At 38.4% G+C, this 24611-nt stretch overlaps 2 protein-coding genes across 2 annotated transcripts; both read right to left on the bottom strand.

Moving 5' to 3' along the window:
- Positions 1-895: 895 nt before the first annotated feature.
- On the bottom strand, positions 896-8318 carry GCK72_003727 (uncharacterized protein; the record flags this gene model as incomplete). The annotated part of the gene is made up of 4 exons (XM_003097221.2): positions 896-1265; positions 4955-6198; positions 6855-7719; positions 8164-8318. The coding sequence occupies 4 exons, from the start codon at positions 8316-8318 to the stop codon at positions 896-898; spliced, it is 2634 nt and encodes an 877-aa protein (XP_003097269.1).
- Positions 8319-12671: 4353 nt separating this feature from the next.
- GCK72_003726 (uncharacterized protein) lies at positions 12672-17793 on the bottom strand (the record flags this gene model as incomplete). Its single annotated transcript, XM_003097206.2, has 4 exons — positions 12672-13028; positions 16205-16285; positions 16588-16669; positions 17627-17793. The coding sequence occupies 4 exons, from the start codon at positions 17791-17793 to the stop codon at positions 12672-12674; spliced, it is 687 nt and encodes a 228-aa protein (XP_003097254.1).
- Positions 17794-24611: the final 6818 nt, after the last annotated feature.

The raw sequence follows: 24611 nt of genomic DNA, 5'->3' as shown, positions 1-24611 counted from the left end.
AGATTCCGGACATCTAGACACACCAATCTACGAACAGACGTCTAGACAATCATATCGTACGAATTTGAAGGACATCCTGACATTCGGACACACAGATGGACATCCAGATTTTCAGCCAGACAGACAGATGACTAGTCTGATGGAACGGTAGACAGAGCACTGGTGCAAACAGCTCATTGAAAGACATCCGGATACTCGGACACACCTGCGGACATCCCGATATACAGGCATACCGATGGACATCCGGTTGAACGGATACACTGACTGATTTTTCGCCTACAAAGATCGAAAATGAGCATCTGAAATTTCCCGATTTTCAGACCGAAAATCGCGGAATTTCAGATTTTCACTTTTCCAGTCACCGGATTTGCACCTACAGACAGATAGTCAATTTCTGCTGAAAATTGCAAAAAAAATCTCGAAAATCGAGATGAAAATGGAAAATTTGGTAAAAAAATCTCGAAAATCGATCTCAAAACTGAAAATTCTGAATCTTAAATCCTATAAAATCTCATTTTTATGCAAAAACTCCGCCACTGTTCTTTGACGTCTTCCCCACAGAAGAAGGAAGACCAATGAACCGCTTTTGGAGTCGTTGCGTGCAAAAAAGAACAAAATTGCTCCGAGAAAGGGAGCCGAGTCCAATTTGACGAATGAGAAATGAGCCAAGAGCCAAGAAACGGGGTAAACAAGAAAGAAAGTAGAGAATTGATCAATTACAGAGAAGGGGGAAGGCTAGATGAAGATGTAGGAGTCATCCTTTATGAGCAATTTTAGAGTAAAAAGTGAATCATATACAACAGAGAATTGAGCGAATTGAGTATCGAGTATAGGGGAAACGGGATAAAAAATAAGCAAAAAATGAGCAAAAATAAGTGAAAAATTGGCCAAAAAATTAGAAAATCTCCTGAACGATTTGCTTCTTCGACGGATCGTAGATGAAGTTGTTCGACGAGAACACATCTGAAGTGTAGAACGGCTTCACATTTTCAATTCTCAGTTGTTGGGCCTTCTCAATGAATTCCGATTCTGGAACGGAGACACTCTGCATGACGGAATCACCACCACGGGCGGTCGCGTAGTGCATTTGTTGGCGGACGAGTTGTTTGAGAATGAAGAGGAGAAGCTCGTTGGCCGAACGATTCTCTGTTAGATAACGGGAGAATGTCTTCTTCATTTGACGCATGATTGACGCCTTCTGAGTGTTGACGAACGATTCGAGCATGATGCGAGTGGCGGCCGAGCAATCGTCGTCGTTGACGTATCTGGAAATGGGGGAAGATTGTTTTCACTGAAAAACAGTGAAAATTGCTCAAAAAACTACAAAAATAATCGAAAATCAGACTTCTTTTTGAAATTTTAAAAGAGTTTTTGCGATTTTTTACCAAAAACTTCTCTGAAGAGATTTTTGTTTGAAAAATCACAAAAACTAGTTAAAATTTCAAAAAGAAGTCGGATTTTCGGTCGTTTTTGTAGTTTTTCAACAGGCATGTCCGGGTATGAGGTTACGACCGCACCTCAACTTCGGACTTCTCAACTAGAGGCACGCTCCGCAGCGCACGCGACGCGCGCGAGCGCATTGACAGCCGGCCGCGAAATGAGAATTTTCTGCGGGTTTTTTCGTGAATATTATTCATTTTTTGGTGCTACGTCGTTTAAGAACTATACGAATAAGAACTGTGTTGTTTAAGAACTGGGTTCGCAGAAGAACTGCGCGAAGAAGAACTGTTTTGCATAAGAACTGTTTCGTTTAAGAACTCTGTTCGCATTGGAGCGCGTTTGCATCAGCCACATTTTTTTTCATTATTTCGATGGTTTTTTATCTGTGTTTTCGATTCTTTTTTGATTAAAAATAATTTTTCAAAAATTAAATTGTATTTGAAAAATTATTTTTAATCAAAAAAAAATCGAAAATACAGATAAAAAACCATCGAAATAATGAAAAAAATGTGGCTGATGCAAACGCGCTCCAATGCGAACAGAGTTCTTAAACGAAACAGTTCTTATACGCGCAGTTCCTCAACGCTACAGTTCTTCTTCGCGCAGTTCTTCTGCGAACCCAGTTCTTAAACAACACAGTTCTTATTCGTGCAGTTCTTAAGCGAAGTAGCACCCATTTTTTTCGCATATTTTCTCAAAAAAAACGAACGAAAAAAAGATTAATTAATTTTTTAAACATGATATCACGTTTTGAGTTGAGAATTTATGCGAGAAAAGTGAATGAAACCACTATTACACAAAAAGATGGAAAAATATGAAAGAATTTGAGCAGACTCAAGCACTAAAAACAATTATAAAGGTTTATAAGATAATTTTGGACAAAAACATATATAATACACTTTTAAAATAGAGGAAAAACACATATTTTCATAATTAAAATAACGAGTTAACGGAAACACCAAAAAATTGAACATCGTGCAATAAAAATGGAGTTCAAAGTGAAGGCGATCAGAAAAATAATGATACTACACGACTTTGAATACATTCCTTTTGATATTTCGAGGTTCATTTACAAGGGACTACCTCGTAATTATCTGAAACTGAACGCTGGTCTTCAAAATTACTATTTTTCAATTTCTCGAAATATCTGCGAAAATTATACCGCAGAGTGACGATCATGGGGACAGATACTCAATCACTACCATACCTTTCACTACTGTTTTTCATTCTGTCTCATTCCTTACTGATAATAACCCATTGACTACACTCGGCTCTTCGAATCCATTTGGTTCATTACCTATAAGTACAATAGCTTATAACCTAATGACTAATCACAAGTGATAGAAGTGAAGGTTCGTGGGAGGCAAATAGTGATTCCCAAAGGGAAATTTCTCATAATGAATACAACATTTTAATATATCTTTAAAATCAAAATGCAAATCTTTTTATACAATATTTTTCGAAGAATTGTAGACTCTAATCTTTCTTTAACTAGGAAACGTAGAACTTCTACTATCTCAATTTCCTAGATACATTTTGATGCGTTTCAAAACTTTTTCAATTGACGTTATTTTAGATTCCCGCAAGTCAGTGTTTTTTTAAATTGTTTTACATAAAATAACATCAAAATCTCAAATAAAAGGATCCCAGAGTCCAAACGAAATCATCGCAGAAGACCTTGAGGTATAATGAATCTATATAAACAATTTTCAGGTGCCTTCTTCCAGTTGGGAGTGGCGAGCTTTTTCAGTGGGTTATATCATGCCGAAGAGTTCTGATACTTATGAATCGCAATGCGCACACAAAACAAGTTGTACAAAAAAGTCGTCTAAACTAAAAATAATGGAACACTGATTCTGCTCAATGCGATTCATAAGTATCAGAACGCTTCGACATGATATAACCCACTGAAAAAGCTCGCCACTCCCAGCTGAAAGAAGGCACCTGAAAATTGTTTCATACAGATTCATTATACCTAAAAGTCTTGTGCGATGAAATTGTTTTGATGCTGGAATCGTTTTGTTTGAGATTCGATGTTGTTTTATATGAAATACTAAAACACTGACACTAACCTGCGGAATTTTAAATTAAGAACACCAATTGAAAAAGTTTTGAAACGCATCAAAATGTATCTAGGAAAGTGAGATAGTAGAAGTTCTACGTTTCCTAGTTAAAGAAAGATTAGAGTCTACAATTCTTCGAAAACTATTGTATAAAAAGATTTGCATTTTGATTTTAAAGATATATTAAAATGTTGTATTCATTATGAGAAATTTCCCTTTGGGAATCACTATTTGCCTCCCACGAACCTTCACTTCTATCACTTGTGATTAGTCATTAGGTTATAAGCTATTGTACTTATAGGTAATGAACCAAATGGATTCGAAGAGCCGAGTGTAGTCAATGGGTTATTATCAGTAAGGAATGAGACAGAATGAAAAACAGTAGTGAAAGGTATGGTAGTGATTGAGTATCTGTCCCCATGATCGTCACTCTGCGGTATAATTTTCGCAGATATTTCGAGAAATTGAAAAATAGTAATTTTGAAGACCAGCGTTCAGTTTCAGATAATTACGAGGTAGTCCCTTGTAAATGAACCTCGAAATATCAAAAGGAATGTATTCAAAGTCGTGTAGTATCATTATTTTTCTGATCGCCTTCACTTTGAACTCCATTTTTATTGCACGATGTTCAATTTTTTGGTGTTTCCGTTAACTCGTTATTTTAATTATGAAAATATGTGTTTTTCCTCTATTTTAAAAGTGTATTATATATGTTTTTGTCCAAAATTATCTTATAAACCTTTATAATTGTTTTTAGTGCTTGAGTCTGCTCAAATTCTTTCATATTTTTCCATCTTTTCGTGTAATAGTGGTTTCATTCACTTTTCTCGCATAAATTCTCAACTCAAAACGTGATATCATGTTTAAAAAATTAATTAATCTTTTTTTCGTTCGTTTTTTTGAGAAAATATGCGAAAAAATGAATAATATACACGAAAAACCCGCAGAAAATTCTCATTTCGCGGCCGGCTGCCAGTGCGCTCGCGCGCGTCGCGTGCGCTGCGGAGCGTGCCTCTAGTTGAGAAGTCCGAAGTTGAGAACCGCGGGGAACCGCACCTCCCGGACATGCCTGTTTTTCAAGCAATTTTCGCTGAAAAACAGTTGTTGGCCTTGTTTTGAACGACTTGGATTTCTAGGACATCGACATGGTGGCCTAGAAATCCTAGAAAGTGGAAAACTAGGTCAGCGCTCTGAAGGACTGGGATAAGCAGAGGGACTAGTTTTTCTTGGATTTGGTGGTGATTCTAGGCCATCAAGATAGGCAAGTTGCGGCGGCCTAGAAATCCAAATTGTTGGGATTCTAGGCCATCGCCTGTAAAATTAACGGTGGAGCGCATTTACATCGCTCAGAATCAAATCATACCAAATTATGACATGAACTGTTTTTCAGCGAAAATTGCTCGAAAAACTACAAAAATGACCGAAAATTGCGATTTTTCCACAAAACTCACGATCTGAGATGAAGTTTCGCGTGAGCCTCAGACAAACGAATCATCGATTCAACGTGACGAACAGTGATCGCCACCGATCCCGTCGCCATACTCTCTTTTCTCATCATAGCGAAAATACTCGAGAACTTCTCAGTGTGTTGATTGGAGAGCGTCGGATGACACTTCTCACGAGCGTAGATGATATATTTCCGGAGCAAATCTTGTGGAATCAGACGGACACCGGTACGCTCATCGATTTTATCCTCATCATGATGCTCCTCGTTGTTCGCCTGTCTTACTGTATCCGGATGGTATTGACGATGGTTTCCAACGACGAATTTGGCAAGACGCTCGTCTTCCACCGAATCCACAGAGTCTCGAATGACACAGAGAACGTCGAAACGAGAGAGAATCGGTTCAGTGAGATCTACATTTTCAGCAAATGTGCGAGTCGGGTTATAGCGTCCACCGATTGGATTCGAAGCGGCGATGACTGTGCAACGAGCGTGGAGACTCGTCACAATTCCAGCCTTGGAGATAGAAATGGATTGTTGCTCCATAGCCTCGTGGATTGAAGTTCTGTCTTGATCTGACATTTTGTCGAACTCATCGATAAGGCACACTCCCTTATCAGCCAAAACCATGGCTCCGGCCTCCAGAGTCCATTCACGAGTCACCGGGTGCCGTTGAACGTAGGCGGTGAGACCGACAGCAGAGGCACCTTGTCCCGTAGTCAGAACGGATCTTGGAGCGATATGAGCAGCGTATCTCAGGAATTGAGACTTTGCAGTTCCTGGATCTCCACAGAGCAACACATTGATATCTCCTCTCAAACGATGTTTATCTCCTGGATTCTTGGCTTCTCCTCTGAACAGAGCCAACGCGATAGCTCTCTTCACATCGTCGTGACCGTAAATCGATGGAGCAATCGAAGCGAACACTCTTGTGGCGATATTCGGGTCTTTCGAGAGGTCTCTGATCGCTTTGATATCCTCATCCGTCAAATTATCCGACGCCATTTTGTCCTTATTTGAGATGTGATTCGCGTGGATCAGTGTGTTGAATACTGGGAATCCTTGCTTATAGTTGAGAGAGCCATCGAAATTGTTGGTGTAGACACCGGTGACCTCCACTTCGTCTCCTGGTTTGCACGAATCACACAGATCGCCGAGGAGGATGACGTCTTTGGAGCGTGGGAGACGACCAGCGGCGACTTTGTTCGGAGACTCTTGCATTGTGATGCGCTGGTAGTTGTGGTAGACAGTCTGGAAATTGGAAATTTAGTTTGTGAATAGTCTAGATGCTAGTTTTAGTTGTCTGGAAGTGTATACGGTGTATAGAGCATTTTCTGTCATCTTTTAGCTGTTTTCTCGCAAAAAATCAGTAAAAACCCATTATTTTCGCTGAAAACTGTTCGCGAAAACTAGTTTTTTGCATGCAATTTTCACTGAAATTAAAATTTTTCTTTTGAAAATTGCCGTTTTTCCATCGTTTCAGAAGCTCTAACGCGTCAAAGGCGCGCCAGATAGGGGATTTTTTGAGTTAATGAGAGCTTTTTCGTCCAGAAACGCGCCAAAGGCACGCCAGAATAACGATAGACAGTGCATAGCGGTTTCTAACTTGTTTTGGAGATTTTGACGCGTCAAAGGAGCGCCAGCTATAACATTAGCAGTCTTAAGCATTCTTCTGGGTAGAAAATATCCAGTTTTCCCACTGGAACGCGTCCATGCCATAAAACCGTCTGTCTATTTATCACTTTGTCCGGATTTCAGAATTCCCGAATGTCTGTAACCGATATCGCAGGAAAATATGCTTTCTGTGCTTAAAAACTTCAATTTTGAGCGAAAAAATGATTAAAAATCCATTTTTCCCCCATTTTTTCACTCCGCAAATGGAAATTTTGTGTCCATCACAAACTCACATTCTCTACATTCAACTCGAACGGTCCTTTTCCTTGACACGACGGACAAATCGTCGGTCTCACTTCCTCATCGTTCGTCTGCACGAACGGACCCAACAAGTAGCCGCAAGCGACACAATCGTACTTCACAACAGCCAATTGCGGAAGAATTCCACTGGCAATTGTGACGACACCACTGGTACGAATCAACATATTCAGATGAACCTGACGAAGCATTCGGATGTCTTCCTCGACGGGCAGTTGGGAGATTCTGACTTTAATCTCACTGCAGACACGAGTATAGAATGGATACATATTCATGACGACGTCAGTGGCGGCACGATCCATAATAGCCAACATCTCATTCGGCGCCTCTGGCAAGAAATACGAGATATTCTGCTCTCCATTCTCATCACTCAAATCGGTGAAGCTAACTTCCAGTGATTCCTTGTTATCCGCCGCCATCGCTTTGATCAGTTGAATGTATTTCGTCTGTTTGCTACCCGGCTCGTGGTAACTTCTCAGGAAATTCTTGAATCTCCGCTCGATTTCCTTCGCGACAGCTTCATCGGAGACGTGATCGCGAATCGTTCGACCACGGATATTCTCCAGAATATCAACTGGAATATCCTCCTCCTCCATCGCCTCGTCGACGTCTTCACGACGACGATCACGTCTTCCACCGCGGCCACGTCTGCCACGCTGATCGGATGAGTCGATGTCCGCATCCTCGTACATCAGAGCGTCGTCGTCGAGAAGTTGATCGCGTTGAGCCATTTCACGTTCAGCGGCACGACGAGCATCGACGTTGAGACTTCCGATGTCCGATGCGTCGTCCATTCCGGATTCGGAGTACTGATCGAGTTCCGGTTGAGCGCGGTAGTCTCTGGAAATGGGGGAAATTCATGAAAAATTGAGATTTTTGATTGAAAATCTATGGAAATTAAGCTTTTTGGTTGAAAATTGATGAAAATTTGAGTTTTTTGGTTGAAAATTGATGAAAAATGGAGCTTTTTAGTTGAAAATTGATGAAAAATGGGGCTTTTTGGTTGAAAATTGATTTTGAAAAAAGTGTTTTGGTTGAAAAATTAAGTTTTTTTTGTTGAAAATTGATGAAAAATTGAGGTTTTTGGGTGCAAATTGTCTCTGCAAATGTGGGAAATTAATGAAGAATGAAGGTTTTCGGTTGAAAATTGATGAAAAATTAGGTATTTTGATTGAAAATTGAGGAAAAACGAGGCTTTTTGAGTGCAAATTGATGAAAAATTAAGTTTTCTGGATGGAAATTGCTGAAAAAGTCGATTTTCCACAGGATTTCAATGATACCTACCTCTCCATATCATCTCCAAACAGATTCTCGCCCTCCTCGTCTTCTGGATCCTCCTCCTCGTTGTTGAACATCTCCTCAATACCATCGACCTCCTCCTCGTCGACCATTGGATCGTGGGGAAGAGCGTCGTCGTTATTTCCAGCGCGATCCGACATTTTCAGTTAGTTAGTTAGGTACCTAGAAGAAAAAAATGAGTTTTAAGGGGAAAAACTAGAAAAAAGAAAAGAAAAATGGCGTAAATTGGAAATTTTTGGTTTAAAACGAGGTTTAAATCATGAAAATTTGATAAATATGATGTCAAAACCCAGATTTAAACGTTTAAACCGAAAAACCGTGCAAAACGTTAGAAAACTCGATTTTCATGGATTCTGTACGAAATTCTCCCGTAAATAGGTTTATTCCACTCGAAAATCGCTGAAAAATCACTATTTTCACACCATAATTGACGGAAAAATGTGAAAATTCAGGAAAAACGAGCGGAAATAGGAAATTGTTGACTTAAAATCGGGGTTCGAACTATGAAAATTTGATAAATATAATCTCCAGAACCAAATATTTAACATCTTATAAGGTGAAATCTACAAAAACTATTTTCAAATTTTAAAAAATCGAGTAAAAAGTTAGAAAACTTAGATTTTCAAGATTTTCGCACGAATATCTTCGAAAAATAGGTTCATTCCACCGGAAAATTGCTGAAAAATCAATATTTTCGCACTAGAACTGTCGAAAAAGTGTGAAAAGTCACGAAAATTCGAGAAAAATGAGCGGAAAATGCGGTAAAACAATTCGAATGCGCGAAATTGGCGCCTTCGCGCCATTCAAATTTTGGTGTTCGATGGGGCGCGTTTGCTGCCGTGTGACGTCATTGAGGTCTATTTTTGGCGCGTTTTTCAAATTAGAGAGGTTTTTTAATCAATTTTTCACAGATTTTTCTTTAAATTCAGTGTTTTTATCATCTAATTTTTGTCTAAAACTTATTTTTAAGCAGTTTTTCAGTCATTTTGAGTATAAAAATCGTAAAATTCGGTCTAGAAACCTCTAAATATCGATATTCTTCTAGTTTTGGATCGTTTATCGTCATTTTTCTGTGTTTTTGACTGATTTTTGAAGAAAAAACGACGAGGATTTCCACAACCCGCCCCAAGGCCGTGATGAAAAACGTTGAACTAAATTTTTTTGAGTTGTTTTCCGAAAATGTCCAATTTCGCGCATTCGAATTGTTTTACCGCATTTTCCGCTCATTTTTCTCGAATTTTTTTGAATTTTCACACTTTTTCGACAGTTCTAGTGTTAAAATATTGATTTTTCAGCAATTTTCCAGTGGAATGAACCTATTTTTCGAAGAAATTCGTGCAGGAAACCTTGAAAATCGAGATTTCTTACTTTTACTCGGTTTTTTTAAAGTTAAAAGTAGATTTTGTAGATTTCACCGTATTAGAAGTTGAATATTTGTTTCTGGAGATAATATTTATCAAATTTTCATAGTTCGAACCCCGATTTTAAGCCAACAATTTCCTATTTCCGCCCGTTTTCCCGAATTTTCACATTTTTCCGTCAATTTTGGTGTGCAAAAGTGATTTTTCAGCGGTTTTCGAGTGGAATAAACCTATTTACGGGAGAATTTCGTACAGAATCCATGAAAATCGAGATTTCTAACTTTTTGCACGGTTTTTCGGTTAAAACGTTATAAATCTGGTTTTTGACATCATATCTATCAAATTTTCATAATTTAAACCTCGTTTTAAACCAAAAATTTCTAATTTCCGCTATTCTTCGGTTTTTGTTCTAGTTTTCCTCCTCAAAATGGCATTATTTCGTTCAGGTACCTAACTAACTTTCGACAGTTCTAGTGTGAAAATATTGATAGTAGTCGTGAGGCAACGGGTTCGTTACTGCAAAATGTTCCCTATTTTTGCAATTTTTAACCAGCTAACTCAAAAAACTTATAAATGATATTTCTCCTTTTTATCAAGCACACTTCCGTGAAATCATTCACGATTTATTCAAGTTTTCCTTGTTGCATTTATCCAGTCTAACCTGAACTTAAGAAACCTAATAGCGGTTATCCAGAGCAGTTCCATTCAAATATTCTTCGATTTTCACTTCTTTTTTATTTCGATAATAAACTTTACATTTTTCGATTTAAATTGAGGAAGTTCTGTTGTTTTCTCTTGGCAACAGATTTCTACCGTTTTCTACAGTTTTCAGTTCTTTTTGTGAACGTTCTTGCTACTTGTATCGTTGGGTTTTCCTTTAATGTTCTGCCAGACTCTAACTTCCTGTCATCCGTTGTTCTTTCCTCGTTTACGTCACCTCCGACTCCCAAACGTGCCGGCATGGCCGAATGCTCTAAAGCGGCGGTCGCTGTACAGCATTTCAGTTTGGTTTTGCCCGCTGGCTCAGTTTTTTTTCTATTTCCAAAACCGTTGCGGACAGTGCCTCAGACAGACAGACGAAGCACCAATTGTCTTTTATATATAAGAATGATAAGACTTTTTTCCGCTGAAATCCGTTTTCGCTGCTTTCTCCGTGTCTTTTCTTATCATTCTTCTCGTTTTTTTTTCCAATATCTTTTAAACATTCACATTTTTCAGAACCGACGCCAAATAGTTCTCGATAACCTGGAAGAAAAAGCCATGATGAGTGTACACAACAATCACTCTAGCTTTTTCAAGTCGGAGATCCTCTTACGGGAGGTCTTCGCACGCGTGTTCATAGGAACTACTCCGGATCAGTGGCTTGTCTACTGTTCCATGCGTTTAGGAGTAAGTTCTACTCGCACAGAAAATATGCGAACCATGTTCGCAAAGTCGGGGATCCTTTTACGGGAGGTCTTCGCACGCGTGTCCATAGGAACGACTCCGGATCAGTGGCTTGTCTACTGTTCCATGCGTTTAGGAGTAAGTTCTACTCGCTTAGAATATACGCGAACCATGTTCGCAAAGTCGATGATCCTCTTACGGGAGGTCTTCGCACGCGTGTTCATAGGAACTACTCCGGATCAGTGGCTTGTCTACTGTTCCATGCGTTTAGGAGTAAGTTCTACTCGCACAGAATATACGCGAACCATGTTCGCAAAGTCGGAGATCCTCTTACGGGAGGTCTTCGCACGCGTGTCTATAGGAACTACTCCGGATCAGTGGCTTGTCTACTGTTCCATGCGTTTAGGAGTAAGTTCTACTCGCTTAGAATATACGCGAACCATGTTCGCAAAGTCGGAGAACCTCTTACGAGAGGTCTTCGCACGCGTGTCCATAGGAACGACTCCGGATCAGTGGCTTGTCTACTGTTCCATGCGTTTAGGAGTAAGTTCTACTCGCTTAGAATATACGCGAACCATGTTCGCAAAGTCGGAGAACCTCTTACGAGAGGTCTTCGCACGCGTGTCTATAGGAACTACTCCGGATCAGTGGCTTGTCTACTGTTCCATGCGTTTAGGAGTAAGTTCTACGCGCACAAAAGATAAGAGAATTCTCGATGATTACATCCACGCGGTGATACTGAATGATCCGGTGAATACATTTATGAGCGAATTCTCTTCCAACAATTTTTTATTTTCTTTTTGAAACTTTCTCATGAATAAAGTTCTTTCTTCTTTTCTTAACGTTCATTTTTTCTGATTCCAGTCACTCAGTCCTACAAGCAGTTGTTCTTGCTATGAATCATAGATGAAATTAGATTCATACTGATTTTCAAAAAATTTAACGGACTTAAACGCGCAAGCGCAGGGAGTTGTGGGCGGAGCTTAAACTGCAAGCTGTGCGGTTCTAATTCAGGGATGTGCCCGGGAGACCCGGGTGGAAGAAAATGAGTTTTTCGGTGTTATTTTAGCTGGATTTTTGATTTTCGATGTCTGAAATTTGCTTCTGAACGGAAACAAACCATAAAATTAAGAAAAGATGGTTAAAAACCGCAGATTTTGTAAATTTGTCAAATTTTCGAAAATTCACAAAATCTGATTTTTGCTGATCGTCGATTCTCAGGAGACTTGATTTACGATTTTTATGACTTTCTGTTGCTGCAAATGTCAAAGAACAGACCCAAACTTCCAACCAAAAATTTTCCTAAAAATCTGAAAATTTTAGTGCCAAAACTCCCTTAGTGCCCATTTTCTTTAATAATCCCATCGAAAAACTTGAAATTTTTATAATCTCTTTAATAATTTATAATCTAACCGGATGGTCAATGGAGCGCAATCGAATTTTCCACAACAGATGATAAAGAGGGACTAATACTGTTAGTTATATCAAACTATAAAAGACACAAACACCGAAAATATGAATTCTGGGGAAAAAATAAGGAAGGAATGTAGCTTAAAGAATGGATAAAATAGAAAACCCGGCTCAGCAGGACATTTGGGAATCAGATGTTTCAAAAACTGGTCTCGAAATGTCTGTGAGCGAAAAAATAAACGAATCTCGAAAAAATTTCAGAAAGACAAGATGACAGGGGGAATTATGGGCACGGGAGGAATGAAAAATGGAAAAATGAAATACAGAAATTTAGAATCATGAGCTCAAAATCGAGTCAATACTAAACGATGAGTTGAAGCCAGCTTCAGGAGTCGGTGTCTTCGATGACCCGGATACATCGGAAGACTCGGAGTGGGGAGTGCTACTCGCGTTGTTTTGTTTCAAGAAATGGGGCATCAGAAGGAGGGATAACGGGTTGATGAGTAATGACTTTGATGGATCAAGACCCGGGGGGAACAGACAGAAATTGGGGAATGAGGGAGGAAGAGTGGGGAATAGGGAGGAAAGGGATGGTGGGGTGATTGGAGGGTCCATTGGGGGGAGTGGGTTCTTTCGGCTGATTTTTGAGGGCGCTGGATGGAAATCGTCGTCGTCGTAGTCCTGGTCGCGGGCCTGGAAAATGAATTAGTTTTGAAAGCGATTCAGGAATATGAGTAGATACAGTAGTCAGTAGGATCTCATGGATCCCCACACAACTACAGTAATCTTTCTGTTACAGGAGTCACTAGGACCCTATAGTCAAGTCGCTTGGGATACTGTACCTCACTATTACTACACTATCTCCTTAGGATCCTGGATTTTCGGAGTTTGAGCTTCAGGATTACTGTCGTATGTTAGATTTTGTTAGTTTCCGGATCCTCAGCTACAGTACTCTTGGAGATCTACCGTAGTCACTGAACCCAACGATCCCAAATCTGACCTTACTTTTCAGATATGAAACTTTAGATCCCTTAGATGAATTTGGAAGTTTCTGTCGGAAAGAGAAGGTGCATCAAGGAAATTCCAGAATATCACGTTATCATTTTCGTTATTTGGATTGCATTTCTGTAGTCAAAATCAACAAAATCCTGGCTGGGAACAAGAAAAATTTAGCTGATTTGATTTTCATTGCAGAAATGGAATTTCCAGTTTGCAACTGTTTCGGTCATTTTTAGTCAAAAAACTTGAAAATTCGTCAAGTTCAGACTAAAGCCAGGCCAATCGTGGTGGAGTTAATTATATAATTAGGTCAAACCCAGATCCACATTTTTGTAGTTGACCACATTCTTGCCCGATCCCTCACTCGGATGATACGGTAGAGCGAAGTACAGAGAACACCGGATATTCCAAGGACTTTCAGAAAAAAGTTCAAACGCAAGTGCGGCAGGCAGTTGTGGGCGGAGCTCAAATTGCAAGGATAAAATTCCAGCTGATTTATTAACGAGCATCATTGAATTTCAAGACAAATTCGTAAACATCGACAAAAATAGGTGTTTATCATGAAATTCAATCCTTCTCGGAAAAGAGCAGTTGGAATTTCATATTGACAGTTTAAGCTCCGCCCATATCTCCTTGCTGCACTTGCACCAATTTTTTCCAAAAATCTTTGTCGAAAATTCATTTTTCACAGTAAATCATAAGACCCTTTTGTTATTTTATGCTTGTTTGACATCCTCCACAGTGTCTGTCCATCTCTTCGATCCATAAAATCAAAATCCCATCAAAGCGCGGCGCCTTCTTCCAAAAAGTGACATGTACATAACTGTACATATTTAGAGACACCGCGCCACAGCATATACATGTCAAAAAGAAACAATGAAATCAGTCGCCTATATATAAGCAGTTCATTTCGCGCAATGTTTTAAGGAGAGAGAGAGAGCGTACGGTAGATTTGACAAGACGGTTGGACAGGGGGATGGCTAAATGGCCTTGGAGAAGGTGGACTAATCATTTAAAAGGAATAGAAGAGAGAGAGCGAATTCAAAGAGACAAAGATTGATGTAGTTTGAATTGCGGTTGGGTTGAATTTAGAAAAGGTGTCATCATTGTTTATTGGATGGGGCTAGCAAAGTGTCAGTATTGTAGGAATTGCGTATTTTTTGTTGATTGGTGCAATAGAGCGTATTTGATTATCGTAAGAAAAACGCGTCTAACGACACACCAGACAAGACTCAAAACAATTAGTTCCCCCCCTGAACACAAACTTATTACTTTCTGGTATATTACCACTCAACTACGAAATACACCATCTGTTTCTTGGTGCAACAGATGGCAAGTGTCAGAATTTTCGCGCACTCAGGAGTCAATTCATCTCAATTTGTGTGGAAAAAGGGGGGGATTATGATATTGATGATGATGGAGTTAAAAATTAAAGACTATTAACAAATCCCAAGTTCAATTCCAGTACAGAGTAGAGATGTCAATGTTCGGTAACGTTGTTATTTGTACTCACAAAAGCGTGTTTTCTGGAGTCTAAGATTACAGAGATAAATGAAAGTGAGCCCTAAACTGAAGAAAATTGACATGGCTAGAAATTTGAAGCTGTCACCGTGCGAAACATATATTTAAAAATTGGACCGAGCACGATTATGGTCTGACGTTCAAGGCTGAAGTCATGGCCTAGCTCATGGTCCGTTTTTCAATAAACACGGGGAAATAGAATATCTATATCTGACAATATCAATAATGTAGCGATTGTGAAAACTCATAGAATCTTTACAACTGGAGATTTTTAGCAATACAATATCGGGCATTAAGATTGATCACAATGTCAACTATTTGTAAGATTGGTGAATCAGGCTCACAATTTTGTTTTTGTAACCGACAACTTTTCTTTACAGATACTCCATGAAGAGTTTTAGACCGATTCTTTCAAAAATACCCTTTTCAGCGCAAAATATTGAGTTTTTGAGAAATCTCCATCGAGTGACTATAACTCTTCAGAGAGCATGAGTACGAGAAAATTGCCAACTACAAAAATAAGCATATACTCTTAATCTACAAAGCCTATCAAAATTGATTTGATGAGGCAAAAGATAACGCCGTGACATATTCTCAAAGTTTGTCAGTTTTCTGACACTGAGAACTGCTAGGGTCGCCATTCTTATGGTCAGTGCTGCACGATGCTATGGATTTTTAGCCTAAAATCGGAATTCTGTATTTAAAGAATCTAGATTACGTATAAAGCTAACAAGCGAACTCGTTTTAGAAAATCTTTAACAATCTGTTAAAAATTGGCTCGTTTTTTGAGCTCCAGAGCCGAAAGGAGCAAACAATTTTGTTAGCATCGTATTCAGAACGAGCGAAACCACCCATGAGCCAATTTTCAGCAAATTCTCAAACATTTTCTGAAAGAAGTTTCCTTGTAAGAGCCTAACCACTAGATTCTCAGTCCTCAAACCCTATTTACCATCCTCTTCTTTTACAGTACCCCCCCCCCCCCTCCCGATTTGTGTACATATTCTAGAATTCCTGTCCCCTCCCACATAGTTCCTAATCCCCCGTTAAACCAATCTTATTCTTTCTATTCTAAAGTTTTCTCTAGATACAGTACCCCTCTCCATCCCCTTTCCTTATCCAATCCGTCTCATCATAATCTCCTGCGCCCGAGGCGGCGCCTTATTTAAAACAAATTTCTCGCCTTTTTCGTCATCAACCTTGAAAGAAGCAAAGTGTACGGTAGCAGCACGCGCCGAAAACTCACAAATCAAAAAATATTTTTTTCTTTATATTTTTGCGCGTAGGAAGGAAGATACCCATTGATAAGCAATTTACACAATAAAAAAGAGGTACAGTACTCCCCCACCTACCTTGAACCGTTTTCGACGTCGTAAACAGCTTCCATTCTCAAACATTCCCGAGGCATTCGGATGGACCGCCCAGTAGGAGCCCTGAAATTGGAAAATTAGTTATTAGATAACTTCAGGATGTCTGCCTCTGTGTGATCTATTGGACTAGTGGGTTACTGTAGTCATAGTGTATAGCTGTTGGTTTTTTGAACCACCTAATGAAGAAGTCTACGGAGCATGAGAATGCAGTACAATATTAGTTCTGGGAAGGCATCACATGATCATTCTTTTTTCTGTTTTCTGGGAATTTTTCATGTTTGAAAATGTTTCGGAACTAGACTCAAATATGGGCGGTATTTGCATTACAATAGAATCTCATAATTAGTAGTTAATGAAAAACTCACTTTTCCAGGTCGATCGGCCCGTCTCGGTATTTTAATAAAGCAATCGTTGAATGACAAGTTATGACGGAGGGAGTTTTGCCATCTGGAAGGTAGAATGTTCGAGATTTGAAATTATGGAAATTTAAGAACACAGGAAAAGTTAACGAGTTAAAAAAAAAAGAACTTTGGCACATTGATCACTACAACTATTGATGAATTTCCCCTTTTTCAAATTTGAACTAATTATGTTGTGTTATTCTAATTTTTATCTAGGCTGTGATTTCAGAGATTCGTTTTTGTAGTTGATAACTTTTTTGCACGGAGTCTCTTAGGAAAGTTATGGCTGCCTAAATACTGCACTTTCAAGATTAACTCCGTACGGAAAAATTGTCAACTACAAAATTGGAGATCTAGAATTCTTCTACAAAAATAATATAAGTTTGACACATTATCCTTCTTTCCGAAGTCCTTACGACGTTTTAAAGTTGGAATTTTTCAAATAAATTTATTAAAACTGTATAAACTTAGAATGGAGTTTTTCCTCGAAATTCAGTCAAACAAGCCCTTAAAAAACAAAAAAGACTCAAAAAACTCAAAAACACACTAAAAGTTTTGTATAAATCATATTAAATTTTTGAAAGAAACTTAGGTAATCAAAAAACTGAAAATTTGGTAATTCTGAATAAGGTTTCAAAGTGTTTCCTAACTTGAAACGTCTGTAACTCGCCTTATATCAATCTAAGGAAAAATTATAAAAGCATATCCAGAGTTCTGATAATGTCAGCTTTCTAAAAATGTTTATAACTTCTTACGAAACTTTAATTACCGCCCGATTCTGGCACCCTAAACCCTAGGTCTCCAAATTTTTTGGTAAAACACACCTAAATTGAAACCTTTGTAACTCGCTTCATATTAATCTTTAGCAAAATCTAAAAACATATCCAAAATCCTCACAATTTCAGCTTCTTAACAATATTTATAACTTTTTACAAAACTTTAATTACCGCCCGATTCTGGCGCTCTGAACCTCCCTGCTCCCAACTCTCATACCAAAACCCACCTCTGCGTGTTCTTCCTATAAAACGGAAACCGATCCATTATATATTTATAAATTTCCGTCAACGGCAACATCTTCTCATCAGAATCTTGTATAGCCATATAGGTGAGCCATATGTATGAGTACGGCGGCTTTTGCTCATCATACGAATCTTTTCCGGGTCGTGGCATAATATTAATAATATCAAATAGTAGAAGAAAGAGTAAATCAGAATCAGAATGTCAATTTGTTTTGGTATAAAGAGAAGCACACGAAGACAATGTGTCCCTTAGATATGATGGGCGGCGCCATAGATGGAGGGAAGGGGGCGGGGCTAGCCAGTGAAGGCGTCGGGTGGTGAGACGACTAACTTACAGAATGATTATTGTGTATGGGTGAGGAAGTCTTTGTTTTAGTGTTTTAGTAACTCTAACCTATATTAAGAATACGAAACCAGTTAATGATGATAGCGTGTTGGGAGAGACGTTGCCTCCATGGCCCATACGGACCACCCGCTGAGAGCAATTGTGTTCTCATATTGTTGGAAAGTAGGTAAACCTGTCTGGGGTATGTGGTATCACATATATATTGTTAGTAAGTAACAAGAATATTGGAATATGTAGAACATGGAAATTTTTGAACAGGAGATGTGTCAAAATAAGGAAAATGAGAACTGTCAAGACTCGTTAGCAGATTAGAGGAGGAGAGGGGGAACGTCTTTAGGAGGGATTAGTGTCATGTCAATATTTGAATTTGTTGTAAGAAATTTAAAAATATGAAGAAAAATGGGATTTGGTGGCCATATTCGGGTTCCTAGGTATTGTAACTTTTGCCTCTAGAACCTGCAAAGATATCAACAAAAAATAACAAGTGAAAACAGAAAAATGATCAGTATGACATTTTCTATTTTACTATTCACAGGCAAACCGCTGATGACGAAACGCGGGTCAAACGCGGGCGAAGGACGAAATTAAGACCAAACGTGGCCCTAATTTCATCCTACGCGGTTTAAAGCCGTTTTGAGGATGAAACGCGGGTGAGATGCGGGCGTCCTCATTTTTGGGGGGATCTCAAAAGCACCGAGGATGAAACGAGGATAAAATGTGGATGAGTTGGCACTCATTCATTTTCAATTTTATTTCATTTTCTTTTATTTTTACGTTTTTCCTGTGAGATTTTTCGCTTTCTAAACAAAAATAAGTGAATTTCAGTCAATTACATTCAAAAATCGTCTACCAATTGGCCTGAATCGCGGAACTACCCTATTCAAAAGACATAGAAGTGAGTTTCGTTCTGAAAATAAACAAAATTGACAATTGTCTTTTCAGAAGAGCTTCCGACGTTTGGATTCTGGTCTGCGCACTTTTATGTGTTTACGATGCATTCCCATAACTGTAAGTGCTTTTGCGCAACACTAGAATTCCGAAATTTTGAAACAATACTTTTGGTTCATATGGACATTGAAATAGGAAGAAAATAGTATGATAAATTTAGAAATATTTTGGAAATATTTGGAAATTTCAATCAGAATGTGAAATAGTTTAATTTTTCGAGTTCTCACTTCAATTTTAACCAAAAATAGTTTCGAAGTATCTGCTCTACAATTAAGAAAATTTACGAATGAAAAAATCTTCTTTTGACTTAAAAAATTATTTTCAACAAGATTTGTGCAGAAAGATTTCAACTAAAGAGTATCACCGATAATAACTAAAAATCATTTTTTAGATCGTCGTCGACCCATAAATGGCGCCCCGGAACCAGATCAAGAAGCAAAATCAAAAACAAATCGCCAAATATTCGATTTTTCCATTTTTTCCACTGAGTTTTCCAAATTTTTTCTAAGTTTTTTCTTAAGTTTGAATAAAATAAATATTGATGTACTTTTATACAATTGTTTGTTGCTTGTTAACTATTCACAATTAGAAAGAACCAGAAAATTCTGATCCGGGGAACCCCTGCCCAAATTTTCCGCTGCCGACCGCAGAGGATTAAAATTGGTCCAAATTAGGACCAAATTTGATGTCTTTTTTGGTATCGTTTTGACGCCGAGTGTTCATCCGCGTTTGGACCAAATTTCATCCGGAGCGGTTTGCCTGTGTTAGCTCGCCACAGTTCTTACAACTGCGCTCCACCGAAATCCCCTTGAAAAATGTATATTTTTCTCTGATTCTCTCAATTTCGCACACAATTTTCTTCAGTTTCGCTAGAGCGCGGTGGCAAGAAGTTTGCCCTGCTAATATGTGTTAAAACAAACAATAGGATCTCAGGCTACCAAATTTTGTATCACTAACTCTCTCAGGTGAATCAGCAGATCAAGTTTAAACAAAATACTCTCAATAGCCTGAAGAGATATCAAAAAGTGGTAAACTACAAAAACAAGCATCATAATGTTATCTATAGCTTATGCTGAAAAAACAATAATTTTAAATTGAGAAAGCTAGGCCAGGGAGTTCGAAAACTAGGACATGATGTCAAACAATCTAAAAACACCTGTTTTTGAGAAATACAAATAAGCTAACCAATTTCTTCCAGATTTAAGAGTTCCAAACTTTTTACCTATAACCCTATAAGTCCGGATGTTAAGATGTATGTCTGTTTTCTTGGGTGCCCAACAATTTTGTGCCTTTTTCAGTTGAAAACGCCAAACTTTGAGATTGTATCATGGTAATTGACAACTTTTTTCTACGAACACTCCCAAGCAAGTTACATATCGTCAAAGTAATTTCTCCCTCAAATCGACTCTTTTCAGTGCAAAATAGTGCGATTTTTGAGCCGTCCCTTTAAAAAGACCATAACTCTCTAGTGAGTGTCCGTACAAAAAAGTTGTCAACTACAAAAATGGAGTTCTACCTTTGATTTGTATGATCCACTTAAAATGTACTTGATGGTACAATAAGTATTACCGTGACACAATCTCAAAGTTTGGCGTTTTAAATTGAAAAAACCAAATCTTCATATATGTACTTTTAAGCGGTACTGTAATTGTGGTGGTTGAAGTCTAGCTTCTTTTTTTCTGTCTGTTTGTCTGTATGCTTCAGATGTTCAATAAACGAAGCTCTCCCGGTTTTGAGAGCTAGACTAGACAACTCTCACAAAAAGTTCAAAAAAGTTTTACGCTCATATTTTTTTCTAATTCTTAGTCAACTAGTAGTTAGTACTAGCCCTCCTCCTATTGTCTTCCTTTTCCTCCTCTCTATTTCTTTTTCTTCATCGTCACCCTCTATATTATTAACCAATTCTAGACGCCACCACCTCTGTTTTTTTCTCGATTTTTTTGGTGTCAAGACCAGATCATAAATTCCGTAAAGTTTCTATTAAATTCAAGTACACCACCGCCCTTTCTCAGCACCATTTAATGAATGTGGAATTTTATTATAATAATAGATAACTACTCTGTCTCTCACCTAATATTATAAAACGTTTTGGAATGAATGATACTACTGCTACCGTATACCTTCAGATGGGAGGGGGATCGAAAAAAGGTTCAAGAAGGGGGTGATTATTACATATATATTAGGCTAATTGAGAGAAGAAAAAGGTATAGTGGGAAGGGTATCGGGTAGGGATGTCCGGATGTCAGAAGGGGTCTAAGGCTTAGAAAATCTTTGTAAATCCTGCATGACAGGAGCCTAGGTGTCTGCTACATTCTCACAAGGGATAAAAAATATGGTCACAAGTACTTTCGACTAAGTTGAGTCCATTTCTGCAGTCAAAATCGGGTAAATGTCTCTGCGAGCCGAGGTATGAGCTCTCAAACTTTCAGCTTTCTCACATGAAATTCCAAATTGGCTAATAGTGTGCTCGAAGGTGCTGCAGTGCATTTTGTCAGTTATCTAAATCGGAAAATTCAGGAATTCCTGTTTGTCCGGATGTCGTATAAGTCTTACTAAAAGGATAACTACGCAGTGATGATAATTGGGAGTAGAGCGGCTTCAGAAATTTCTTTTTTTTTTTTGAAAATTGAGTAGTTTCGTCTTAATTAAAAGTAATCATCGATCTAAATTTTTGATTGACAATGTGTATGCTTGGATTTGTCAATATTATTTTTAACCAATGAAAACAGTTTTTCGAGAACAATTACCTAACCTATAAAATTCGGAAAGTTTAGTTGTTTTCGAAAATGAAAAAAATTAGATAAATTTACACAGTTAACATGTCCAGCCGGTAGCTTTTGGGATACAAACCATGTCATCATTATTGAGTAAAATCTAAATAAGAAAGAAAATCTAAGCCAACAAAATCAGAGTTGAGCGAAATTCGGGTTTTAGAATGGCAGGAGGCGGAATTCCGCTCAGCCGTTATCTAATCAGTCATCTGTGTATCAGTTCCTTCTAAAACTAACTACATTTCTCAATCTTAACTTAAAACTCTTCTAAAACTTAGATACCTAAAAATGGACCCCAAAAAGTCCACTAAGAAGAAAAACGGTCCTAAAAATGGAGGCCACCACCACCACCAACAAAACCAGAAAAACCACAACCACAACACCATCACAATGCCATCCATTTCACTGACCAGTTAATCAAAAACGGTTTCCCCCCTCCTTCCTTCGTTTTTGCCCGTCCTGTCCATCAAAACGGACACCTCCCCCCTCCACTGCGCGCCAAATCCCTCTCCTGTGGCACTGTGGTGCCGCAAAGATCAAAGCGCCGCACGGTTGACTGCAGACGTGTCGGCGCCGCCCGTGTGCCCCGTATTAAGAAATACGATTAGTGAAGGCTCCATTGATTTAGAGGAAAAGGGGGAACAGTTAACAAGTCTCATCATTTTGTAACATCCGCACTGTCTTGTGTTTGCCACCAGTTTTTGACCGTGAGGCGGGCGCGGCGGTGTTCCTTTTGAGGACATCATAAACAAGAAACTTTTTTGTCAATCGGTTTTCTTTTTGCCGAATCGGTATACTGTAGAGAGAGGGTGATAGAGTTAACAAGATAGTTGGGGGTCAGGGGTGTCCAGCTATTCGGATGACTCAAAACATTGACAAGGGAATCGACTTTCCGTATGCGTTGAGAACTCTCTATAAATTTCTACCCCGATCGTTCCAAATCCGCTCTTTTGAATTGTAATTTTCAAAAAGTGCAGTTGGACTTTTTGCTCCAAAAGCTCCTGTACGCAATGGCGTATCTAAGCCATAACTTGTTTGTTTTAGTTAGTTTTTTTCTGATAAAAATTTACTAATTATGCTGAAAAAGGTGTTTGAGATATTTTTGGTGTCAGAATCAAAGACTCTTGTTTAGGACTTTTAGGACGAGTTTTCGGATATTATTTTTCGGCGTCTTTTTGTCTGTATGTGTGTCCTGTCGCCCAGATGTCTGTAGCTCACCGAACTCTCAAAATTGGCTTCGTATTTCTGTGTGTCCAAGGGCCCATAATTGTTGAGGCATCGGATCCAGAAGACCACGAAAAATGACCTTAAAAATTTGCGATTTCGAGATTTTTCAAATGTGTTGAGTTTTTGCTTTTGAGGTTAAGCCGCGCCCACTAAACGCGTTTTTGGGGTTTTCAATTGGATTCAGAATCTGCAGGGAAGAATGCACAGATGTCCAGGTGTTTATCTGCAATTTCAAGATTTTAAGCGATTTCCCGCTATTTACGTCACCTTTTGTATCGAGAAGCTCGAAATTTCCAGCATGGGACATCCGGGCAGATTGACAGGCCCACCAGTTTGTCCTCCCAAAAAACAAGCCGTTCTCATATTCTTCGTACGTAAACAATTACTTTTTTACTTTTTACTTTTTTCAGTGGATTACGGTAACAAACCTAGGGGGTACCTAATGAAAGGCAAAGAAAAACAATTGTTTTTAATCTTGAGAATGTGACTCAAGCTTACTCTCTTTTTGTAAAACAAATTAAATTGCATACGTGAGGGGGGATTACGGTAGGAAGCCATTGTTTTTCTTTTCCTGAAAAACAAGAAAAGAAAGAGTATACATATTAGTTTTGTCTCCTCCTCTCTTTGGAATTGGAATCAATTCCAATTCGAAACGGAGAAAATAATGGGAAATTGGCAGGGGGAGAAACAATCACATTAAATTGGAAAGGGGTATAATATGTGCTAAGTAAGCAATGGATTTGAGGAATGAGGGAGAACGAGGTGTCAAGTTAGGGGAAATAGTGGTGCCCATTAAAACCACCATAACTCTTTAGGGAGTGTCCGTACAAAAAAGTCGTCAACTACAAAAAAGAAGCTCTTCCTTTGTTTTGTATGGTTTATACATAATTTACTTTGTTTGACAATCAGTGATACCGTAACACCCTCTCTAAGTTGGTCATTCTTTACAGAAAAAAGCCTAAATTGAATATCTTACTGCACGGTACTGTAGATTTCACAAGACCATGAAAACTGGTCAAAAACGGCTCAGAAAATATTCAAAATCGTCTGAAACTGGCTGAAAATGATTGAAATCAAATTTTTGGTTTTATTTATTCCGAATAAGCCAAAATTCGATTGATATAATCTTTTTTTCTGAAAATGATAGAAAATCGGTCAAAAAGCGCTTTAATTAGCTGGAAATTATTAAAAAAAACGAATTTAGCTTCAAAATCAGTTAAAACAAAACGGATTTCTTCAAAATCGTCAAAAATTGGCTGAAAATTATCCAAAATGGTCAAAATTAGTTCAAAATCTCTTAAAATCGGTAGAAAATGACCAGAAATAATTCAGAACGCGCCAACTTTGGTCGCATAAAAACATAACAAATTTTCAAAAATTTGGTTTGTATGGCAATCAACTTCTTCCTCAATGATCTCAAGAACATGACGGATAGCCTAACTTTTTAATATTGCGTTTTCTACGCCCCTAATTAAGTCATAATTAAGTCAATACAACTCATAACAACTTCTCTTCTTGACTCATTACATCAGTATACGCAGTCAATTGGAAGAACATGTGTCTACAACTACTACTACGTCTTCTTCCTCCTGAAGAAACCAATTTCATTTTCCTCTCCTCTTTCAACAAGGTCGTAAACTCATCCATGAGCAGCATATTGTTGCTTGTTCTTCTTCT

This window comes from Caenorhabditis remanei, chromosome II, assembly GCF_010183535.1.
Source record: "Caenorhabditis remanei strain PX506 chromosome II, whole genome shotgun sequence".
In the NCBI taxonomy this organism is placed as follows: domain Eukaryota; kingdom Metazoa; phylum Nematoda; class Chromadorea; order Rhabditida; family Rhabditidae; genus Caenorhabditis; species Caenorhabditis remanei.
This window is presented reverse-complemented; position numbering and strand designations above follow the sequence as displayed.